At 31.4% G+C, this 19237-nt stretch overlaps 2 protein-coding genes across 4 annotated transcripts in view; one reads left to right on the top strand and one right to left on the bottom strand.

Moving 5' to 3' along the window:
* The window catches only part of LOC132708330 (transient receptor potential cation channel trpm), a 43134-nt gene that overhangs the window by 17181 nt on the left and 6716 nt on the right, over positions 1–19237 (bottom strand). For all 3 annotated transcript variants that reach the window (XM_060680600.1, XM_060680599.1, XM_060680598.1), the window contains exons 2-6: positions 5841–5923; positions 4659–4821; positions 4171–4384; positions 1443–1602; positions 1245–1381 (exon numbers count right to left, since the gene is read on the bottom strand). In XM_060680600.1, coding sequence (XP_060536583.1) covers positions 1245–1381; positions 1443–1602; positions 4171–4384; positions 4659–4821; positions 5841–5923 — 757 coding nt within the window. The remainder of the gene's footprint in view (positions 1–1244; positions 1382–1442; positions 1603–4170; positions 4385–4658; positions 4822–5840; positions 5924–19237) is intronic.
* LOC132708333 (5-formyltetrahydrofolate cyclo-ligase) overlaps positions 17613–19237 on the top strand; it is a 28778-nt gene continuing 27153 nt past the window's right edge. Inside the window, exon 1 of the mRNA XM_060680605.1 lies at positions 17613–17634. Within this exon, the coding sequence (XP_060536588.1) occupies positions 17628–17634 (7 nt within the window). The 5' untranslated portion in view covers positions 17613–17627. The remainder of the gene's footprint in view (positions 17635–19237) is intronic.

The following is a 19237-nucleotide window of genomic DNA, read 5'->3' on the forward strand; positions in this document are numbered from 1 at the left end:
ATATAATTGTCGCCGTTATTTTTCACGTTGACATTTAGGAAAGTCGTTTTGGGATAAAAATTTACTTCCCAAATAATAATTCTTAGTGGAATAATAGCAACCGTAGGTATATTAGGTAGAAATACCTGATGATTTGAACTATATGCCTGGAATGCTATATACAGTGGCTGTTTGCAGTATCAGCAGAATAAAGGCACTGAAATCTGGGGCAAAAATATAATTTTATCGATTCTCAATAAATCTGGATTCAGTGTTTGTGTATCAAGGGACATAAACCAGGGTAGTTCCACTTTAATACTATAAACATCATACCGAACAATAGACACTTAATTAAGACAAATTTTAACAAATGCTCAAAAGGATTTTGTTATTGATAAAAAGAAAATGGTTGTCTGGAGTGTAGAAAAAATTTCATCTTAACCATAGGTGTTTTAGTAATAAGATGCCATGTGTATCTTTGTGAGTGTAAAATCGGTCCTTTATCAAGCACATCCCTGTGTTTGTTATTTTGTACTTCTACTGTTCCATTATCTTGTAAATAAGTTTTTTTAAATAGCATGTGTGATTTTATTAAACAAGTTTGTAACTAGTATGAACTGTATGTAAATGTAGAATGTATGAAAATGTAGAATGAAGTCAGAATCAATGAGACGAAGAAAAAATGGGCTGCGAAAATGTCCATTATATAGAATGGAATAGAAGAAGAATATGAATATAGGTGACCGAATGACCTTAAGCCCTAGTACTTGCGAGGGTTTAGGTGAGGGAAAGCGTAAAGTAACGTACTGTGTTTACGGATATTCGCTCTATCCACCTCATACCGTTTTTCGGATACAAAGACGCTTAAGAAATAATTGAAGCTATGCAGGTGGAATTGTTCGTTAATTAACTGCTAGGGTAAATTAACAAAACTTTGTAGACTCGCAAAACAAGAAAACATTTTCAATTTGCTTCTATTTATAAAGCGTTGCGTATAGGGACGCGTACTGCAACAGTATGTGAGTCGATTCGAAGGAGTAATAAAAAACTCGATATTAAAAAGTAATATTCTAAAAAAGGAACGTTAATTGCTTTTTCAAAAACTGTAGGAGGTTCGTATAGATAGCAAAAGTTACTTGAGAATTTTTCACAATAGCTGAATCTGTAATAAAATATATTTGAATTTGCTAAATTTATTGCTGCTAAATAATAAATTCCACAAAATTCTATTCGTTAGTTCCCAGAATATTTAGTGTTTTACTTACAGGGATATAATCTTTGTTTGGATATGTATTTTTCCAGTCTCCTTCGCAGAATAATTTCTGCGCCATATTTTTCGATAGTACCGTTATCTACTAACAGAAAATATGCGTGTCGGTTGTTTAACGCTGCACTTCTCGATCTGAAACAGGCATCGGGTGTTGTTTGACGTTATCATCCGCCTAATAAAATATAAATCTTACCTGGGCGATGATATCGAGTGGTAGGGTACTTCGGTATTGTGCCCAATTAAGTCTTGATTATTTTCTACTACACCCCAAGGAGCAATTCCTAGTGTGTTCACTCTGCCCGTTCTTTGAGATCTTTCGAGAAGCAACGCATCCCCGATATGTTTTGTAACACCTGAAATCAAAGAAAAGTTCATAATAATATGGATTGTTGATGTACTTAAATGACACCAAGACATAATTTTCAACAGTTAATAGGACATTCAGTGTCATCTGCTTAATTTGGTGAACTGGGTTGAATATTTTGGTATTATAGAATTTGTCCCTTATTCAACAATGGTAATTTTTCCTATGTTTGTTACAAAATGGAAAACGATTTATTGGAAGCACTTTTATTTTTTAAACAACATGAAATTTTGGGAATGTAATAAACAAAATATTTACATTTTTTTTAAGTACCTTTATCTCGTTTATTAAACTCGTGCTAAATCAAAGTCGTGACTAAAACAGTTTATCAAAGTGTTGCATAGTATAATTTTTCTACTACCATTACTTTTTGGGTGCATTTTTGCATAGCATACAACAGTTAAAATTGAAGCGCCTAAGATGGCTGTGATATTTTCGCAGAGATAGGAATGATCTTCGGCGCATGCGTTTACATTTCACCCACGAACCTGCACATCGAGTCATTTACAATCTAAAAAGAGATATCCACATAATTACCCCATATTGTATTTTAATAGTTTTGAAAAATCTTACTCATTATACTTTCTATGAATGTACACCTCTCACGGTTAATGATTTGTAAGTTGTGATTGAAATCTCATCTATATAATTTTTTATTCTCCACTCTAAAATACCCATTTATGCACTGATAAGGCGAACGGAAAGTAAAAACAGCGAGCGGATGTTTTCAGTATATTTTCAACAGTGTTATTTTGACGTTTGTCAATTCTGATGGTCACGTCATACGTCACGTCATGTATCTGTACAAAAAACTAATGATACTGGAAACACTACATTTTGCTACTACATTATAAACGCAGTTATTTTTTCCCCTTATTTTAATTTATTTTCTCTCACAATTAGACCTTTTTAAACATACAATTTTTTTAATAATTCTTTTTATCAACATAAGCATGTGGTGGTTTATGTTCAATTTCTCAAATATTTAAAATGACTTGTGACAGAGTGATAGAAATTTTAATATACTTTTTTTTAGAAATGTTCAGCGGAATTACACATACCTTGGTTCTGAATTCCCCCGAACCGTTGTTAAGATATACTTTTGCAAAAAAAAACGACAAAACCAGCTTTGTTATTATATATTACGTTTTAGCAAAACAAGTTTTATTTATATGAACCTAGGGGACTCGTATATCCTACATTATGTGGTGGCAGCTGCATAATTGATTGTTTTTAATCCCATCTAAAAATTTATTACCCTATTAGGAGTATTACCTCGTATGGTTTCAGTAAAGTAGTTTAACGAGATTATACTAATGAAATGTCTTTATGTAACAAGTTTTATAAACGACACTTTAGTCACAACTTTGTTTAGGCTTGTTTAATTCTGAATTTTTTGCACGAATACATCACATAACTGAGTGATATGATAAAGCATATATGCAACACATTATAGTATGGTGAGCCTCAAAGTAATCTTGACCACTAGTCGGCTGATATCAGTAAAAGTAATGATTAACCCGTTTTACTGACATCACTAATTTTTCCCTTATGTCAGTTAGAAATTACTTGTGATTAGATGTGATCAATGTTTAATAAGTACACGATTCATTAAACAAGAAGGCCAATATCCTCAGCCGTAACTTACTTAAACAAAAAAAAACTAGTTATTTTCAACCTCACTGTCTGGACAATAGTGAACAAGACATTATAAGAATAAAATTATTCTCCTTTTGTCAAAACCCGGTTGTTCCTACTTTGCATAAATTGAAAAGTAAGTTAGAAGATGAAACCAATATAATTTATCCGTGCCACCCTCCATGGTCATGAAATCGCAGAGATTGCACACTTTATGAAATTAAAAAGTAAAAATTCGAAAACATGTATTATTTACTTAGACGAAACTTGGTTCAATACACACGATACAGTATGCAATAGATGGGTTAATTCCAGGAAAATGAAGAAGAGGGAATTACTTCAAACTGCTGGCGATGAATATTAAACAGTTCGACAATCATAAAGATAAGCGCAGAACTTTTTGAAACCTGCTCTCAATTTTTTTTAATAAAAATTCACAAAGTGACTCACTCAAAAAGTGAAATTCAAAATGATTGATGATGATTATTTACAATTACAAGAAAGAGCAACTTATGGAAATGTTAAATTTTTTTGTTTGTTATGGACAAACTGAACAGATTAGGCATACTGCTTTCCGTCTTCTACATATCATTGGGTATTCAACCTCATAGAAGATTTGTGGTAGTAAAATAAATTTAATTAAAAATGTAATTAATAATATACTTGCTGAGGGCTGAAAAAAAACATTTGCTACAAAATAACATAGCGAACATTGTAAATCATGTTAATGATTACAAGGAGAGTGACACAGAATTAAATTTTTAATAAAAACGAACTTATTTATGATAGTTTTTAAAACTTATTGAAAGTCTGGCCATGGTATCGACTAGTCAGATGTTTTATTTACGTTGGCGGTTTATTTAGTTAATTCTCGTTAAAAGGCAAGGCGATAAATATACTTTGAGACATTGTTGTTTACCTGTATTGGTCCCTCCAGTGAATATCCACGCCCCGGTGGATCGCGCTGCCTTCAGCAGCCCTTTGCGCAATATTTTTTGAAGTTTCGGCTGCAGATCGAAATTCGCCTTACCGCCTTGGATTGAGATCAGTAGTTTTGGCAGTTCTAAACCCCATTCACGGGTCAACAGTTGCATTAAATACTCGGGTTTGGTATCGTGCGCCACCCTTATGTACTGAAAGCAAGGAATCAATCATTTAACATTTTTTCACTTGGAAGATGGTTATTTTCGAGGTTTTTTTTCCAATTTGAAAATATCGGCATATCGATGATGTAATCGCTAAAACGCAACCCATTTTAGTTTTTTATGTAAATACGTCAACTAACAAATCTTGAAATTTTAACACATTTTTTATAGTCAAAAAAATATATTATTTCAAATTGAAAAATGTCCCTACACTCATGATACCGCATTTTGTAACACCCTATATCGTGGAAGGCATGTTTACCTGGGCTTTGGAAGGATGGGGTCCGCCCTGAAACTCCAGAGTTCCGTACGCGTCGGTAGGGTGGGCCACGGTACATTTGGTAGGAAACCATATTTCTCCAGGTGGCATGGGGTTTCGGGTCGTTAAATATTTGTGCTGTTCTATAGTGCGTCCGCAAGAACATCTAAAACAGAAAAAGTAAAACAGTATTTACAGTTGAAATGAAGTGAACCTAAAATAAGGGGATCAAATTAGGCACCTTCAAAAGAAAAAATCCTCTATAGAAGAGAGACGAAAACTAATGCCGGTGCATGGAGCTCAATTTTCAAAAAACCTTTAATAATAAAAAACGCAATCAAATTTCAAATCACTGTAATTTTTTCGTTATTAAATTCTATGTATTTATGAAAACATTTTCAAAGCAAATTTTTACGTAGAATTTGATGCTTTAAATATAATATTTTTAAAATAATACCGGAAACAAATGGCGCACTGGTAGTTGTGAATTTGTTGTTATTACGTCGAACTTTGATTTTCTCATATTTCACATAAACGGCATATTGTACCATGTTTTATGAAACGCGAGAAGAATTTAGAAACAGCAAGTACTTTATATTTTGACCAATATCCTGAAAGAAAACTTCTTAAATACATTTTCGGAGGTTTGCAATATGACCTGCAAATATAAAAATATTATATTTGGGTAATTAAATTCTGCGTAAAACATATAAATTACTTCATGGAAAAACAAAACTTTCCATAACAAACAATTTTGCACATTTTTTTTAAAACATTTTTTTACGATTGTTTTTTGTCCAATTTGGTGAACCCTATAATTTGTAATAATGCTCCAAGTTTCAATTGATATAATTTCGAAGAATATTATTTTAAACCTTTTATATATTTGAATCACCTCTTAATGATTCCCTTGAAACAACATTAATTAAAATATTTCTATTATTGTACCCAATACTAAATAATATAAAATATGGCCAACGAAAATTAATTAAATAATAAAATATGATAAAATAAAATATCCTCCATTCTTTGATTGCATTAAGAAAGAATAATTTAAACGAACGAATGTTTTTTTTCAATTTGAATTTAACAAATTTACATTTGTTTTTAATAATTATTAGTTTTATTTAGTATAATTTAATTTCATTAATTAAACAAATAAAACTCACTAATGATATATCTTACCTTAATTCATCCTTATTGCTTGGTTTGTATCGGCAACATTCCCTTTTGAAAAAGGTTGCTTCAATCCATGTTTTCGGAGCCGTCTGTAATACGGAATTTATAGTTCTCACAATTACAAAATCCAATATGAAGGGACTAGAGGATTTTAAGTAATACAATCCCGTTCGACAACTTTTTTCAAACTACACAATACTTATTCCCGTCTTGTTATTTCTGAATCCTTCTGAATACTAACGACCGTACCATTCCTATGAGTTTTCAATTATTTATTTAATAAACGTTAACACTTTATTTTTGTCTTCTGTTCAATAATCTTTTCAAACTTTCGTAAGTGATTTAGCCGTGAATATGATTTCGACAAAAAATTATCTTTATATGAAAGAAAGAAAATAACTGGATGTCATGAAACTAATTTAGTAAACAATACTTAAAATAGTGAAGGTATACAGGATTATAAAAGTATATGAAGAATGGATAAAGATAGGCCTTTAAAAATTGGGCTGCGATTATAATCCCTATTTTTAAAATATTTAGAGCATTTCAGCATTGCTATAAAAAAATCTGAAACTTTCTATGTAACATATGTTATTGTTCCCTCAAGCTATTTTGGATATAAAAATTATGTTTTTAAGAATAACGTTTAATATATATATATATATATATATATATATATATATATATATATATATATATATATATATATATATATATATATATATATATATATATATATTCCAGGATTCCAGTCGGAGTTCAACAAGCGAACGGATGGTATCCCGGAATATAGTGTCAGCATATAATATATATATATATATATATATATATATATATATATATATATATATATATATATATATATACTCTCATGTCATAATATGATACAGTATCATATTATGACATGAGATTTAAGAGTGTTCCCAAAATTATGCACATATTGCTAAATAAAAATGATATGGGAAGTCTGTGAATTTATTACGGCATTATTTTGAACAGTTTTGGAGTTAGCACAATACACAATTTAAGCAAATATGACTTTCAGTAGTAAGTCATGGCGATATATTTTAAGAATAATAAGACAATATTTGTTCGGGGTTTTGTCCCTGTGGTGATGTAGTGGTAATCCAAAACTTGGAAGTGCGTGGAATTAGGCCGGTTGTCTTTAGCATGCGCGCGTTCACTTTGTTGCCACAGGTAGAGCCCGCTTCGGTGCCGGCTCAAAACGTAAAAAAATCGCACGTAGCGATCAAGAGAGAATATTAATTATCATGACAATAAAAGTTTTCTTCAATAAAAGACTAGGAAAGAAATTAAATACATATTTTGGAATTATCTACCTAAAATTCCCAAAATAATTCTCTTACTTTGATTTAAATAATCCAATTTTAAATAACCCATATATTTCCTATGAAAGATGTGGCGAATTCATATTTAAACAACGATCAGTTAATTTAAACTCGAATTGAACAAAGCAAATGGGGATTTGGGAGCAATCGGATGTTTTCGGAGATATTTCCCACGCCTTGAATTTTGAAGTTTGTCAGTGAATGTATTCGTGTTGTTTTTCGAAAATGTACCCAAAAACTAACGGTGGTAGAAATATTTAAGTATGCAACACGTTCGGCAAACTCTTTAAGTCACTTTAAGTCCGCTGCGCTCCGCTCGTGGCAAATAAACTCGTGAGTCAAATGCCTTTTACTACACTTGTTGCATAATATTTACATATCATCTGAATATAAACTATATAATAGTATATTATGCAACAAGTGCGGTAACCGGCATTTGACTCGCGAGTTTATTTGACACAAGCGGAGCGCAGCGGAGAGTGTTTAATAAAAGAGTGACTTATAGTATATTATGCAACAAGTGCGGTAAACGGCATTTGACTCACGAGTTTTTAATAAACGAGTGAGTTAAAAAGTTTACCGAACGTGTTGCATATTATACTTTTTCTACGACCGTTAGATTTTGGGTACATTTTCGCAAAACACGAATACATTCACTGACATGACCGTCAGAATTGACCGACGTAAAAATTGAAGGCGTGGGAAATATCTCCAAAAACATCCGATCGCTCCCAAATCCGTGCGGTAAAATCCCGGAAATGTCCGAAAGGGTTCGGATTCGTGGGAAACGAAACTGACGTGGTAAAGTGACGCTTCCTGCACGCTAGATCGGCGGGTAATTAGTATTTTACAGACGGGAGTAGAAAAAAATAAATTGTTTGATTAAAACTATCTAATTGAATTGTCAAACTATATCGCTATGACGTACCACTAAAAACTGCATTATTATTATTAGTTTTTTAACTCCAAATTGATTCAATATGGTTTATTACTTTAAGTTCAAGAATTGTCTTTTTTATTGCCGCAATAAAATGCAGGGGTTCCATATATATTTCACATTTTATTTACATTTATATATTTCGTAAATAATAGTAAGTAATAATTTTGTAAACATTCTGCAGACGATAACTTAAATTTTATGCCATAACATGATACAGCATCCCATCGGCAAGCCGTAAACAAAACAGATTTTGCCCAAGAATAACATATGTTAAATTGAAAGTGTCAGAATTTTTCATAGAATTTAATATGATGTTGTATGAAGTTGGTGTGGTTTTAAAAATGGTAGCAACAAAATATTTAGATGCCGATGTGTTTCTATTTTCCATCTGCTTACTTGTAATAAGAGTTTAGGAACACCGCGTAACAGATTTATTTACAATAATTTAAGAACTATAGGTAAATTCTCTTGGCATTTTCACTAGGTGGGGACTTTTGCATCTGCAAATTTATAAGTAAAAAAAACGCGCCAATTAAAGGAAGCTTCTGACGACTCGTGTCTTTATTACTGACTTCTCAACTTGGTCAAGGATCTCTAGTCGACTTTAGGTAATGTCTTCAGTGTTCACTTGAAGGCGATTGGAGATACTTGATTAATTGAAACGTGTACGGAAGTGAATAATAAAGACAATGGAAGCTAAAAAACTTATTTCATAAACATTTATCATTGCCTATGATGTTCAAACAATCAAAGGAAGTTTCTACTCTCCATACTTCCCAATTGAATGTTCATGTTATAAAATGAGACAATATCCGCCTTTCTACATAAAAGAAATGGCTTTCCTAAAATTCTATTTCGCTGGAAACCTTGAATATTAATGAAAGAAACCTGCACACGTTTATGACAATAATGTACGTAATTCATTTAAATGAAACCAGTCAGACGAAGTCGCAATTTACACAAGAAATCTTAAAAATCTCGGACATTATCTAAATATTAAAATATTGCACTGAAATTACCAATTAATAGCGATTAGGTAAATAAAAATTACAAAAAGGCATCGGTTGTTAACAATACAAGGTTATACTGTAGGCCTACTTTAAATTGTCATTTAAAAAAAAGTAGATTTCCATTGCTGACGTTGGTAACAAAATTACGATAACGGTATGGAATATAAATAAACCAACCAAGATTTTACGTTATAAGTTTGTTAATTATAGTACGAATTATTTTACAATGAGGTTTATAATGTTTTGTTCCCAAAATGTTTATTTTTTATTGCTGTTAGGTTAGAATTCATAGAAATATAATTAAACAATGTTTTTGTGTAGGTTTTAAAAATTGGATTTTTTAATGTTTACAAAATTTTAATTTGATTGAGGAATTAGAATTAGTATTAGGAAGGGCAGTGTGTTTGCTTTTTATAAAAATCACTTTTCGCCCTTTTTTTATCAGGCGGTAAAATGAGACATTTTAATTCTCCCTGAAAACATAAAAGCAATATATGGTAAACATTTTTTATGGTAATTTTCCCGAAAACTATGATAATATTTAAATTAGTTCGAAGAATTTTATAAAATTTATTTATTATAGAATTATAGAAATCTACTTTAGAAACAAAGAGAATTTCCAATTTACAAAAAATTAATAAGTCTAGAATGGTTGCTTAAATGAATGTTTTCCCATTCCAAGACGGCAATACTCTCTTGCAGCCTAATTGCCGAACTATAATCCTAGAGGTGCTCTATTGGACTTAAATCTGGACTGCGTGGTGACCACCCCAAGATCTGATTCTTGATTTTATTTAAGTAATCCAAAACAGCCCTTGCAATATGGGGCTTTGCATTATCTTGCATGAAAATCCTATAAATGGTGCAAACGGTATTACGTGATCTTTGTTTTTTAAATAGAACGCGGCATCCATAGGCCTCGGACGAATAGGAAATTGTTTAACCTTCTACCAACTTGTCGCCTTTGGAGAGATAATACACTAAACATGTTTTTATTATTATTAGATTATTAGAGAGAAGAGCAGAGGTAAGGTGTTTTAATTATGGGTTCAGTGACTTCAGTATTACGGCTCGGTAAATAAAAAAGTTTATAACCGATGATTTTTGGGCAGGATGGTGATGTGACCATGCGTTAAGGTATCCGTAGGTATCCGTTTTTGGATTTCGGTGAGAATATTCTTCCTTTGGCCTACTCGTATAGGTCAAAAAATACAAAAATATATACACCTCTAAGGCTAAGGAAAACTAAGGCTACTGTTAATTTCATATTTACAGTGATAGGGCTCGTATTCTGATGTATTTGGCGAGATGTGTTAACGTTTGTAGCATATAAGTACAAAGTAACTTAGTAACAGTAATTTCACGAAGTATGCCTTGAATATATGATAATTGTTTTTTTTAATAATCTATTTTGTCAATGATTTAATTGTTTTGAGATTCTCAAAAATCTTTCTAAAACGAAGTTTTACTTTAAACAATCTGTATCTTTTAATTTTAATTTATAGTGTCATGGGTTGCTCTATCTCGGAGTTATGGGACACCCTGTATGACCAGCATCGGAAATAACGGGACACTGTGCAGGTACTTGTAATCGTATTTATAGCTACGCAAATATTTTTCGATAAATGAATAATTAATTTACTATTAATAGCAAATAAATCTAAATTAATTGGAAATATTTTAAAGAATAATTTGATTTGAGAATCGAAAATGTTCTTGAACTGTTCAAGGCACAATCGAATATTTCTCAAAAAAACAAATGAATCTCCACTGAATACAAGTTAAACGGGACGCTTCGAAGAAAATAATGTTGCATTCACTCACCCGCGATTTAACAGAAATTTATAGAGCAATTTCTTTCCGTTTCAATTGTTTCATTTTAATTTGTCGTATGTTCGACTAATCCTCTTGATTGCGTTTTTCTGAACCCGTGAGAGTGAATTCGATTCTAGAAGAAACCGAGGAAATTAGTCGTAAAAGAATAGATAGAGATATTGAAAATTTTACTCATGATTTTTGGCATCTCAATCTCAAAAAAAGGAAACAGGGGATTTTTTTTAAATTGTAAAATGACCATCAATATGCACAACATAACCTCATTTAGACGAAATTAAGATAAAACACACCATGTAAATACATATACAAGGCTATTGACGCTATACGACGCGAAATATTGTCTATATTTTACCTTAAAAGGCTCTACCTGACATTGCTGAACATCTTAACAAGTTAGACAACTAAATAGCACTAACATTTTTGATGTAAGTTAATATCAAAAGTACATTCTCCAGAAAGTTAAAAAAATGCCAAATTAAATTTTGGAAACCCCGCATAATATAAAATGTAGTATATATTTTAGTGTTTCAAATAATAAAATTAGGTTACATTATGTCAAAATCCCAATTATTAAAAAAACTAGGCTCTACCGCAACAAGACAGATACCGTTCATTAGCATTTATATATAACAGTCTACATTTTTTTATATGAAAGCTGCAAGACTAACTTCAACTATGCTGCTTTTCCTCTATATTACTGATAATTAATATAGTTAATTAAAAAATTGGAGGGACGTTCAATAGAAAACGTGGAGGCTACTAAGTTTCTCGGTCTGTACATTGATAACAAACTTACATGGAATCATCACATCGACAACATATTGCCCAAATTAAGCTCCTGCTCATACTTATTCCAAAATATTCGAGATACGGTATCCATTGACGTTTTAAAGCTGGTGTACTATGGGCTGTTCCAATCAGTGATGGGTTACGGTATAATCTATTGGGGTCTAGCCACTGGTGCACACCTGGTCTTCTTAGCACAAAAACGTGCTATTCGTTACATGATGCGTGTAACTAGTAAACATTCATGTAGGGATTTATTTAGGGAACCTCAGATCATGACACTTCCTTCATTATATATTTATTCCGTTTTGATTAACGTCAAAAGTAACATGATAAGATCACATCACATCTCCTATATGTGACTTGCACGAACATGACACACGGCACAGAGATTACTTGGATGTTCCATTCTCTAGACTGCATATCGGGCAACAAAATCTAAGGTATTTTGGCTTGAAAGTATATAACAGAGCTTTAAATTTCTTTTAAATTTAAATTTCTTTAAATGCTTCGAAGAAACTGATAGTTTATCTGTGTTTAAGAAAAGAATTAAGACCTTTTTAACTGATAGGTGTCTCTACTCAGTAGACGATTTTTTTTAAATGTATTTTTTAAATGTATTGTTTAAACACTGTATTTTAATGTGATATGACGTGCTTAATATACCCATATATGTGTTATATGTAGTATCGAAAAGCGAAATAAATATCTATCTATCTATCTATCAATTAGATTTCTTTTGAATATCCTTTGGAATCTCTTTAATGTTACATGGCAATTAGTTCTATAATTTCAAATTTTAGAATAACGATCTTTATTTTTTAGTTTCGTTAACTATCGGGACAAAAACAGGGTGACCCAATGTTAAACCGTGAAATGTCTAGGATTGTCCTAACTAATTTTTTTTTCGAGATACAGGATGTGAAAAACTTTTTTAAATCGTTTTTTTATTAATTATTCAAAAACATTTTTTCTGATGCTGATTAAACTTGGCATGCTAATTGGCGGAAACAAAGGACTTCTTCATCGCAATTAGAATAAAAGTGTTAATCCCAATGGCGTCAGAGAGGGTAATCTAATTGATATTTATAGGCAATTTCAATGTATGCTACTGTTTGTATGTCTAATATTTTTTTAGATTGAGCTATTTAAAATGCATTTTTTTGTTTTTTCTAGTTTTTTTAGTAATGCGTTTTATTTTTGAAAAAATAAATACAATCAGTTTCGGTACATGTTCCTAAACCATTTAAAACAATAAGTTAAAATCCAAGCAAAAAATATTTAATCGTTATTCAAATGTTACACTACGTTAAAATGAATAAAATGTTGCATATCCAAGTCTCTTGTAATAGGAAATAGTATACAGTAAATGGTAGTAAAATAGTAAATAAGAAATAGATATAGTAAACAAACACAATATCACGATGATTCCAAAAACAGCGCTTAAACGCACTTAAAATTAATTGAAATTTGAATTAAACAGGCAGCGCAACTTTTTATTTGTTTTGGCATGGTGCACATTTTAGTAAGAATAAAAAAGATTTTTGCTCGAATTTTTAAAGTCCAGGCACATGCAGGGAATTGTTTTTATTTTTCTTTTCAAAAACAAAGCAGGTTACGAAAAAATATTTTTTAATTGCCTATTGCCTAAAATATTAACTATACAAAAAAGTAGTGGCGTAATCAATAAAAAAACGATTTTTATTGAAAAATTGACGCTTTGCATCTCAAAAACAAATCAAGTCACGACATGCCCTATGCCCTTTAACAAACAATTACAGTATTCAAGTTTCTAAACAAAAATAAGAAAAGCTAAAATCATTGCAGATATGCCTGGAAGTTTTTAAAACTTTAGACCTTTCGGTGAACGTTCAAATTGCGAATTTGTGTTAAATTTTAAATACTCTTACAGAAAATAATCTCGCTCATTTCTGCTGAAGTCGACAAGAACTTAAAATTATGAAATGAATATATGTAAATAAATCTATTCTCCTCTTCCATTGATGGTATTTTGCTTTCTTCGACGGACGTCAATAACAGTTTACGCTAAATTTTCAGTTGAAAAATTAATGTCAAGAGGTGGAAGGAAGTATATTTTTCAATTTTTTTGAGAAATGTAATAAAGAACTTGTGCAGTATTATCAGGCATTACAATCCATCATACTTTATCGACGCTAGAAAGACAGCCAATTTAAGAACGTAAAAAAAAACTAATGCAAAGTAAATGTAAATTGAAAATTGATCTTGGTACATTAGCTTTAGCCAAAAATGTATAGTAAATCTGCATTTGTGGATTGTGAAATTATGATATTTTCATTAATGTTTTTCATTAGACGAAATAGAAAATTGACCTTTTCTCTAGATGAAAAGCAAGAAAGCTAAAAAAAATCTTTTTTTGGAACTAAATCATATATGTGAAGAGCTACTACTTATTTTGAAGGAATTTTAATTTTTCTTAAATTAATGTTGTCAGTTCGCTATATAAGCTAAGCGTGTATTACTTGACTCTATTGTCTACAACTACATAATATTAAAACTGTAGCATTTAAAAAAAAGCAGGATCTGACCTTCAAAATAGTTTTGACATCATTGTTTTAAGTAGTTACAATGACTAGTATTCTTCTTCGGTGAAGTTGTGGATAGGAACAAAATACATAATACTATTATTATACTAATCAAACCGCAGAAGACTGACCTCAAAATAAAATGCAGATGGTGTGGAAATTTTTGATATTAACTTCGTAGATTTTTGAAACGCTGAAGGACTAAGAGCTGACTTTAATGCCAAGGAAATATTCTGATGTTAAGTTAAATTTCCTTTTGCTGTTTCGAAATATGGATTTTCACCAAAATATCAATCACAACCATCGAGTGATCTTGAAAGCTTAAGCAGGGTCAAGGTCAAAGAGGTATTAACATTCGAGCTACATTTCCGGACCAAACTTTCTCAGTTATTTAATTTAATTTCGTCCCCGTCTCTTAAAAACTTAGTAATTATTTGATTCAAACGCCTTATAGACGTACTCGTATTCTTCGCATTTTTTTTTTACTATATCTGGATACTAAATGTGCACATTAGCCTAGTTTACGCAAGCAACTTGAATATTCAGACAGTGGACTAGATAGGTGCATTAAAGGATTAGCCGATCGAACAAAGGTTATACCAAGCTCGATTTTCGTATTCTAATTTTTGTCTAATTTAATCAGCGGTAAACTGTGACTAAATAAGCAAACATTTAACACTTGCCTGATAAGAGCCTACAGCAACGTTTAAGTTCATATCATAACTTTACATAATTACAAAAAAATAATTAGAAAACCATGTTTTAACTTTAACAATTTCGGTTGAAGCTGTTCCCTCCAATACACACCATGGATTTTAGAAGCAACAAACAAACCAAAATATATAAAGATAGTCATGTAAACATGTTATTAAAGAATACAAGCCAGCACTTAGTTACTGCCTACTGAGTAAAATAAAATATATGCACAATATTAGATTTATGAGCGATACACATAGATACCACACGAGAGCAGAAAATGATAAAAGTATATCAAATTTATTTAAGAACTGTGTGTCCATCAAACCCAAAAATAAAACAAAAAAATATAAAAAAAATCTCCATGTGCGTTAAAAATTAAAACCGAATGGCACATTTAAATTAGTCTTAAAATTTACGCAAACAAACGTTTATGGAATGACCCAGTATTAATCTAAAACAATTGTTCAATTTGTTTTTTGCTACAAGCGATGAAACAGTTTACGTATTTATTAAGGAACAGGTAGATAAACAAAATAGCTTTGCCCTGGCAATGTCGATTTTACTGTTCCGCTTGCAAGTCGCATTAAAATTATAATTTATTTCTTTTTACACTCTGGCAGAACGAGGCGCGACACAAAGTCAGATTGCAAGAACGGTGGCTGTTACAGAAGGGATTCAAGGTTTCTGGAATTGGGAACCCTAAAGAATCGGCGGAAGAGTAACTACGGAAGCACAGGATCGCTTTGTACCTCAAACAGCAAGAAGAAATCCCACATTATTTCATCCAGAGCTTCAAAGGAAACTTTAACAAGCTACAGGTGTGATTGTTTCTGTCGAAACTATTAGAAGACTACACGCTACGCGCTAGGGAATTATTTAGCAGAAGACAGTTGAGGGTTTCAAAACTTTCACGGCAAAATATAGTTTACTGTTTCAATTGATGTTTGGAGCATGAACATTGCACCGTTCCTGAGAAAATTTATTATTTTCGGATGACCTAGACACACACCCTTAACTCGCTTTTGCTAGATACTGACCACCCTAATAAACAATTTATACGCTTGTCTGAAAGACTTTATTGTGGGGAGGGATGCTATATCATAAAGTATAAGTAAAAATCTCTGGAAAATTACCGAAGTGTGTCTAGGAACACAATGTATCAAACAATGGCGGGTGACTGGATTGTGAAACTTCCTCTGCATAGTTTAGCATAATAATATGACGCAGTCTTATTAGAGTTTAGTAAATAATAAAGGTGGTAATGTCCTCAACTTCTCATCTTATAGAAGCAGCCAACGTATTTAGAAAACCGCAGGTCAGCGTCAAACCGTAATCTTAAATTTTTACAACCGCCCGAAGAAGAAGAGATAATCTGATCATTTAGCGTGATCTTAAAAGAGGCGTTTTTTTCCATTTCCTCACTTTTATATCCAAACAATAACATGTGCGTTTTGGTAGTATTCAACAAAAAGTCATGAGTCGCAGACACCTCAAAGATTATTATTAAATGAAAATATATTTTAGTAGCAGCATTTAAAGCTTACTTTAATTTAGTTATGCAACTTGTAGCGAGGTGGTTTTGGAGATTTTTTTATTTATTTTCAGAAAAAATGTTTTTATAGAAATCTACACTTCTTAATTGCTCGATTATTAAGGAAATTTTAATAATTTATCAATACTTTTCTAATAAAGTTGGTATAGAAAAATTGATCAATGACTTTTTTTCAAATTAAATCTATTTCTCCAAGTTGCTGGATGATTATAGAAAACTTTGGTTGTGAAGATTCTCTCGAAGAAACAATTGTTTAGTTTTGCTTTACGTCAATTGCTTAAAAATCTGAAATCATCAAATACAACAATATACCATATGAATATGGATTTACTTTCTAAGCGTGGAAAAATCATAAATAAAAAAGTAACTAATTATTACCCCTAAAGAGGTTCTATAAATCATTTGCTGTTTTTTTTTTAAGATTGAAGCAAAAACAGGGGCATTACTCACTCGCATGAAGCGATGAAGCGATAAATACATGATTTGAGACAATAAATAAAAATACCTCTAAGTTACTTTTCTTCGGATTTAATAGGCCGTCGGATGTAGCGTTGGCGCGTCCGTATCCGATCACTGGACCGAATGCGAAGTATTCCTTCTTTGTAATTGTCATGATTTACGCAGTCCACCAACTGCCAGTGCACCGACACTATTCAATATACTAAAACGGACCCGACATTATATTCTCTGTCTAAATAAACGAAACGCTATAAAAATCAAGGTAAAATTTGTTTTAAAAGATAAAAATCACGGTTAGTGTGTTATCTGGCCAATCGGTGGCTGCGACCGAATCTTCGACGCCGTCGGTGCTAGACGGTTTTCAAAATTGATTAGGTAGCGAACTAGATGTTTAATGTGCGAAGTGTTTTCCCCCCATTAAGTTGTCACATTTGCGCGTTTTCTAAACCTCGAAATAATTTTTCACAATCTGGCAATATCGTGCGATTGACGATGACCGCTCAACTATACGAAGTTTAGTTCCGTCTGTGTATTTAAACTCTATAGCGATTTTCGTTGATAAACCGAGTGCAAAAGTCGGACACGTTCTATCAATGGGATGTCAGGTATCATCTGCGTTCAGCCAAATTTTTCCGTAAATATTTTTTTTGCACGATATATCGTCGTAACCTTTATAAACTATAAATAAGTTTTATAGAGGCAAGGAATACATTTTCGTTATCACCCTTTTTCACTTTTTCTAAAGATTTATTTGCAAAACAATTTATTTCGCGTCATTGTATCTTGCTTTAACTCTAAACTTGATAGGGAAGTGAAAAATATTCTACCAACTCAAAAACTGCACCGAGTTAATCTTATTTGACACGAAAAATGTATAGAAGAACTTTATATTTTACCAAGGAGCAGTTTCGCAATAGTTTTGAGCATTTTAAAACATAATTTTGACAAAAAGCGTAAAGTTAAAATTTTATCTCATTTTTTTTGCAAATAAAATGCAGAATTTTTTTTATCGCATATAATTAAGAAATATATCTTCACATTTCATAATATTGCCTAAATTGCAATATTTTGCAAAACAGCACCGTCCACAATGTTCATTCCAAGCTTCATAGTAGCTGTGTAACATTTATTGGATGCTTTAAAATTTATAAGAGTTTTATGAAATAAAAGTTTTATAATAAACTTTTCAAAATACATAAACTAACCAACAGCAAAGGTTTTATAGATAAAGAAACGCCTTGAATGAAATATTATAAAACTTTGTTTTGGTACTTATTGGACGCCCTATATGTAATAAAGACTAAGAGTGTAATATATTGTGTGTCCATTTTTCGATGGTATTGCGAGGTATTATTTCGCTCATTAAAAAACCTGTTAAAATATAACACTGATTACTGAATATCAGTAATAAACTAGCATGTCGAATTTTTCAAAGATTTCAAATTTAATATTAGCTGCAGTAACAGTTTTGTCCTATTAAGTAAAATTTGTAATACAAATTACAACAAATAAAAACCGCAGTATCCCTACAGAAACTAAAAAAAATCGGAATATGACAGAACTGTTCTCGAAAGAGGCGCAAACACCGCATCCTTTTATTTTACTATTTAGCGAGATAGTAAAATAGCAGACAGTAAAAGAACAGAAGGGCTCTGCTTGCTTATGATTTCAGAAAAATAGGGAGTCTGGTACTTTGTTGTTCACGTATAATATTATCTACAAACTACACTTGATAATACTGGAGTTTCTGTGTGGAGCTTAGTCACGATTGCCAGCGATCATATGTTTTCGGTGGATATTTTCAATTTTGCCACTTCGGATGTCTGTTGAAGTCTAAGGGGTATATACTTTCATAAGAATATCTAGAGAGCTAGTCAATATAAAAACACGATTTTTTCTTAAATTTTCTGTAGGTCGAAAATTAAAAGGTTTATTTCTACTTTTCTTGTACTGAAGTGGCGTTTACTTGATGAAAATACATTTAAAATAGTTAAATAAGAACAAACGTTGTTCAGATTTTCACATAAATATATTTAAATGACAGCTGTTTCGGCAACATCGTGCCTTTATCAAATGCATGTGAAAATCTGAACAACGTTTGTTCTTATTTAACTATTCTACTTTTCTTCTTAATATCCCTTAAAAATTAGAGCACTATAATTGAAACAATTGGTAAAAGTCTTTACATTATAGCTACCAATTCATTGT

Source organism: Cylas formicarius, unplaced genomic scaffold (assembly GCF_029955315.1).
Source record: "Cylas formicarius isolate icCylForm1 unplaced genomic scaffold, icCylForm1.1 PGA_scaffold_10__41_contigs__length_53128322, whole genome shotgun sequence".
Taxonomy (NCBI): Eukaryota; Metazoa; Arthropoda; class Insecta; order Coleoptera; family Brentidae; genus Cylas; species Cylas formicarius.